Here is a 6,000-nt window from a genome sequence, read left to right as displayed (position 1 = left end):
TATTCGTCTCACTTAATCATCTCTGTGACGAGACAATGTTGAGTCATGACTAAGAAGCTTCTCATTTTAACAATGGACATTAGAACAGGTGCATGTTTGCACATCAAAAGGCAAAGAACCATGAACGTGTTCCCGGGAAGAAAAACAAATTAAGGCAGATTTTAAGTTCCTGAGACGACAGCAGAGCCAAAACGCTCCTCTTCTTGCCGACGATGACGGCGATGATGATGATAAAATAGATGAGCTTCCTTTGTTCACATCTGTGACACACTTTATCACACCTGTACATCCTGAAAATAGTGAACGTCTCATTTGATATCTCTGATGTGAAAAACATATTTACAGCACATGTAGCAGTCAATGTGAAGAATAAGAATGTGTTATTTCTTTTGTTTTTTAACACACACACACACACACACACACACACACACACACACACACACACACACACACACACACACACACACACACACACACACACACACACACACACACACACACACACACACACACACACACACACACACACACACTTAGATGCTGGAACCAGACTTTCGGTTTATTTTCAGATCAATTGACAGACCAAATGCCATAAAACATAAAGACATTGTTAACATTTCTTCAGGTTTGGCTGTATTTCACACAACAATCAGTTTTCCAAAAATGCATTACTAAACCTCTTTTTAAAAAAAAGATAAAACTGCTAACGGAATGCATAAAAAACAAATGTGGAATGTCTTGATTTTTTTAAAAGTGTGGCAAGGCGCAGAGGGCCTGGGCGGGCTTCAAACCCCAGACTCCCGGGTATTAGCCATGCACGCTTAACCATTCGGCCAAAGGGATGTATATCCCTTTGGTCAAGTAGCCAGGGAGCATTCTCTATTGGAGGCATAGTGATTGGTCACTGTCACACAAAGAAAAAAAGAACTGAAGCATGTAGTGACTAATGTTTGACTCAATTGATTTGTGTTCTTACTAAAACCATTAAAAAAAAATAAATCCTGTAGTAACATGTTCGTTGACCAAATTTCAATCGACATGCAGTCTAGTGTCAATTTAAACCGAGCCTAGTATATGTAGACTTTCAAGAGTGTGGCGCCATCTTTAGCCCTTAAAGGGGAACTGCAGCAGGATGGCCTGTCCTGGTTTTAGAGTGAGGTTATCCAAGCTGACCATAGAGTCTGTTTTCAGCTCTTCATCAGTGGAGAGCTTCACCTTGGCCATCTCTGGCAGCGCTACGTCCTCCACTAAAAGAAACATGGGGGGGGGAGATTGTGAAATTACTACTATTACTTGGACAATTCACTCAAGAGAACACATGACTACCGTAAGAAGAGATGCTGTGCTTACCATCTTTAGTAAGTTTGAGCTTCAAGGCCACGGGCCCTGGTCCCCAGTTTACGGCTGTTATGAATCTTTCACTCTGGTCCCAAACACGAAGGAAGGAGAGCGAGGTGGCGGTGGAGTGGAGTGGGTAGTAGTCGCCATGGAGGAGCGATCGCTCTTTGACCCGGACGTCACTGAGGGATATGAACCACTTCCTGATTGCCATGCGCTCCTCCTGCTGTGTCTTTAAGTGTGGAGATCATGACTTTGTGTTAGGGTAATAAATCCCAAAAGAATGACAACATGTTTATCTTTCCAAAGATGCGCCGAGACTCTTTCCCATCGCTGGCAAACCTACCTCAGCTGTTGTGTTGCCACTGCCTTCTTTGCCAGGTTCCTCTGTATCCCAAATCATCTTAGGAGACTCTGAACCCTGGTTGGGAGAGAAAATGGATGTGATATAAACTTTGTTAAGTTTTGGGGACAACATCTAAACTTTAAGAGGGCTTTCAAAACATCAGGCCCATTGTAGAACCGACCTGTCCTGCCTGAAGGCCAATCTCATCTCCGTAGGTGAAGACTGGGGTTCCAGGCATGGTGAAGAGCAGCAGCTGGTAGAGGCGGACCAGGGCCGGGGTTGTTGCCAGTTTGGACAGCTGGTGTTGTTGGGTGGCACCGAGGCCCCAGGCCACACTCCTCTGTTCAGAGTTAAGGGTGCCCATGTCTTGCAGCAGCTTCGGACCTGCAGACATTTTAAATACACACAACTTAACACCTTCAGTGCACCATTTCACCTTTCATCCGTGCTCTGCCTCCTGGTGTACGTGAAATGAAAACAAGATGCACGACATGCCTTGGTTGTTCTGGCTGAGCAGGTCAGACAGGATGAGGTTGACGCCGCTGGTGTTGACAAGTCTTAACACATCCCCTGCAGGAAGACCTTGCACCACACCAATCAGAGCCCTGGGAAGAGAAGAATTAAACCAATAAGTTGAGCGTTATACTTAATTCAATCAGTAAATTAACGACAGCTAATGTTGAGGAATACGCTCTGCAAAGATCAGGCCATGTTCCACAATTGTGGCGCTACAAAATGTGTTGTCGTTTACACACTCAACCACAGGGTGTCGCCAGTGAGGCATGAAAGATCTAGCGTTGATCTACACCCTAATACTAGAAGCTCCCTGCAGCTCTGGATTGCAATATCCTCCTTGTAATGAAATATAATCCTGTCAGGTGGCTTGCTACTCAGGCTTTTCCCCTGAGGGCTTTCGCACAGAGATTGCCTCTGAAGAACCAAAGGAAACTGTAAAAGTGTTGGCTATAGTCACCGTTTGGGCCCATCGTCGGTGAGATTGGTCTGGACAGCAGCCTGGAGCTTCGACCACTCAGTGGAGTTGAAAACTGTGTCAAGGTTGGAAACCTTGATACCCTGAACACCTAATCCAAACCAGTACTCAGCAGCAGTCTGAAAGACACAATGGACAATAGGTACATTTAGCCACAATAACCAAGGCAGATTCAAAACACGTATTATACTTAGCAGTACTTTCATACACCAGAAAGGTCAACTTTCAAAAGAGTGCCACACCTTGACTTTCTCAACTGTTTCAGCCACTTGTGTGAACCAGGGGTTCGATCCTTCGTAGTTTGGAGTCAGGTCGAGCACCACAGAGATGCCTAGAATGTAACAGGAAGCAGGAAAGTGTGTGAGTGGTGAGCAAAAATTGGACCCGCTGGCATTCTTTGCATAATAAGAATCATAAAACCGAAATGTTTGTGTCGATTTGAGACTGCTATAAGAAATCCTACCCTTTCTCGTGGCCTTTTCAATCACTGTGCGAAGGGCCTCCTTGTTTCCATGGATCGGGTTGATCTCTTGGAGATCAAGAGTTTCAGGTCTGTTGGCCTGGACCGTGTGAAGAGGGCCGACAACCAGGCCTTTCACCTTCAACTGGTTTATGTTGTCCAACTTGTCTGCAATTCCTACAGGGGGAAAAAGAGAAGTGCGGGGAGGGAGAGTGAAATGTCATGTCAGTTCAATTTTTCACAAATGGGAAGAGACAAGAGAGCATTTGCGTGTGAATGTGAAGAGGGCCAGGAGGTCAGGGAGAGAGGGCAGAAGGCTGGCGAGACACTCTGATGTTCCAAGGGGAAATATTCTCTCTTGAGCTCAGTATTTGTCACGAGAGCTTGTGGCCAGCTGCGTACAGCACGCATTCTTTTAGATTAACAAGTAAGCCCTTCAGACACTTTGGTCACGTGTGGTTGTTCGAATTCTGTCTTAAGCATCTTGGACTCATTCTGGCAATTCATTTAATGCTGATGTTCTTTTTTAACATTAAGTTCTTCATGCCCTTTGAAACTACTCAAAAACATGGCAAGAACGGAATCGTGTCCAGATAGCCTTTGAAGAAAGAATTTCCAGCAGTATAATATCAAATATTTGATATTCCATTTAAGCAAATATGAAAAGACCACGATGTGACTCAGGCTTTTCCTGACCTTTAGACCGTGAGTCACACACAGTAAGCCTAGTCAGCAGCCTGCTGAAAGCCTCTGGAACCTCAAGAAACTAGAAACATTGTCATGGGACTTTGACCCGACTAAGTACAATGTTGCCACACCAACCAGGTTGCCTTGCAAAAACTAGATATGAATTTTTCTTCATGAGAAAGGAGGAAGACATTGTAACAAAATAAAAGACAGGGCATGCCAGCAATTGTGGCAGTGTTTTTTTTTTTTTTTTCCACATATCAACGTAATCTTACCTTCAAGCCCATCTGAAAAGGCTTCAACATCAGAGATTTGGTAAATGGGTCCCTCGTTCCACCAGTTCATCTCAGGGATGGGCTTGCAGCGAGGGGCCTGGACAATAATGACGATGGCTCCGGCCAGCATGCCCAACCATCCCAGCCAGAACAGGATCAGAAGCACCCATCGGGTACGCACCCACCTACAGACACAGAGCGTATGAGTCCGGAACAATAAAAAGCTGCTCCAGGTTGAACAAGATGCATTTCGTCCCGTCTGTTGGTCAGTTGCTCCCCTTACCCTGGAGTGCCAGCGACCTTCATAAGCTCCTCCTTGGACAAGCCAGTGAAGGTAACCTCGTCCTCGGGGACCTTCACCTTGACACTGCCATTTTTCTCTCCGCCTGCAGCCTGACCATCTCCAGTCATGGGCTGCTTTTCAGGGTCCAGCTCGTTGAGCTCCACTTCCTTCATGTCGCCCTCTGTGCCTTTACTCATGGTTGATTCTGGCTCCGTTGAAGACTGGAACCCGAGAGAGAAAGACAGAGGAAGAGCAGCACGGTTAAATGTAACCCATCTGACACGGAAAGGCTGAGGGACCCGTGACGTTAGGTTCCCTTGACTGGAACACTTAGCACAAAACATAAAAACAGTTCCTGAGTAATTATGGCCATAACTCCGTTTCCTAGCTTTCATGAAGCTAACATCAATAACAACAGTTCTACTTTCAGAGTAAGAGACTACATCGATTTTTGTTTGTAGAATAACTGTCGATGTTGAATACAAATCGTACAATTACCCGAACGGGCTATTCGGGTAATTTATTATCATTTCTGATAAAAGTGTACTAATTCAAAGGCGGTTCTTGATTTGTTTTTTGTTTTTGTTTTTTGTCACAAATGACAACAGAATACAAACGTAAACTCGAACGTAACCTGTTGCGACTGAATCCCTCTAAACGCGTCGACAGCGAGACACTAGGTATTGTAAGATAGTGGTTAACAAGATCAGACAAGTTGCAATACCGCGTGTGTAGGGGAGGAAAGCTGACGCAATCCACCCGCCCAGTCATCAGCAAGCGCACGAGTTAAGTTCAGCGCGAACAGCCGACGTTGAAGCTAATGCTACCATCCTCGACAGAACTCCACAACCACCCCGGACGATACAGTCGCGACACACAAAAAAAAATGTTCAAAGTCAATCGAAATACTAAAGTCAAGTTATTCAACATTACCTGTTCAAAGTAAAGTACGGTCCACCTGGCTTTAGCGTGTACTTCAAGTAGCAGTTAATCCCGCCCGGTACCAATTTTACTACACAACGGCAGCAACGTACTGTAGTATATAGTCTTCTTCTTTCTCCGCCCACTGAAGGACGGGCCAATGAAACGGCCCCGCCTTGATCTCGAGCTCTGGATGGCCAAAGTGTACTAAACATAGCATAGACGATACAGTGAATGTAATTAGTTGGTATTTATGGTGTCAAATGTGTTTTCAGACCCGCTTTTAATATTTAAACTGTATGTAAAATGAACAACAAGTATTTGTGTACATCACAAAGCTGACTTTGATGGCGTTTTTGTGTGTTCTCGACCTTAGTCTTTGCAACCGTTTTTTTTTTTTGTATTGAGAAGAAACAAATGATCAGTATTATTGCACTTTTTATCATTATTATTATTATTATTATTATTATTATTATTATTATTATTATTATTATTATTATTATTATTATATCCTTCAAAAGTGTTTTTGAAATGTAGTTTGTTCCTATGATAAAAGTCCTGGAACAGAATATTGGAAAACTCCTGTTTAAGACCGTGGGATTCTTTTAAAAACATTCTATAAGTAACCTTCTCATGTAGATTTGATCATGATTGCATTAGTTTGAGCCAGACAGAATAACAAAGAGGTAGAGTTATTAC

The 6,000-nt window shown here is 43.9% G+C and overlaps 1 protein-coding gene across 1 annotated transcript; it reads right to left on the bottom strand.

Moving 5' to 3' along the window:
• Positions 1-380: 380 nt before the first annotated feature.
• On the bottom strand, positions 381-5,456 carry slc3a2a (solute carrier family 3 member 2a). The gene is made up of 11 exons (XM_076034149.1): positions 5,314-5,456; positions 4,381-4,601; positions 4,098-4,282; positions 3,139-3,312; positions 2,918-3,006; positions 2,658-2,794; positions 2,180-2,289; positions 1,866-2,068; positions 1,685-1,759; positions 1,351-1,564; positions 381-1,247 (listed from the first exon to the last, which is right to left on the bottom strand). Exons 2-11 carry the CDS (start codon positions 4,575-4,577, stop codon positions 1,105-1,107), a joined length of 1,527 nt encoding a protein of 508 aa, XP_075890264.1. The 5' UTR covers positions 4,578-4,601; positions 5,314-5,456; the 3' UTR covers positions 381-1,104.
• Between the last annotated feature and the right edge of the window lie 544 nt (positions 5,457-6,000).

The sequence above is a fragment of the Nelusetta ayraudi genome, unplaced genomic scaffold, assembly GCF_046127955.1.
Source record: "Nelusetta ayraudi isolate G7.1 ecotype Tasmania unplaced genomic scaffold, CSIRO-AGI_Nayr_v1 ptg000042l, whole genome shotgun sequence".
In the NCBI taxonomy this organism is placed as follows: domain Eukaryota; kingdom Metazoa; phylum Chordata; class Actinopteri; order Tetraodontiformes; family Monacanthidae; genus Nelusetta; species Nelusetta ayraudi.
This window is presented reverse-complemented; position numbering and strand designations above follow the sequence as displayed.

Coding starts and splice junctions, on each gene's coding strand:
- slc3a2a (XM_076034149.1), bottom strand. CDS start 4,577: ATGAGTAAAGGCACAGAGGGCGACATGAAGGAAGTGGAGCTCAACGAG. Junction 3,007..3,138: donor TGAAAAGGCCACGAGAAAGG/GTAGGATTTCTT, acceptor GTTACATTCTAG/GCATCTCTGTGGTGCTCGAC. Junction 2,290..2,657: donor ACCGACGATGGGCCCAAACG/GTGACTATAGCC, acceptor TTCTCTTCCCAG/GGCTCTGATTGGTGTGGTGC.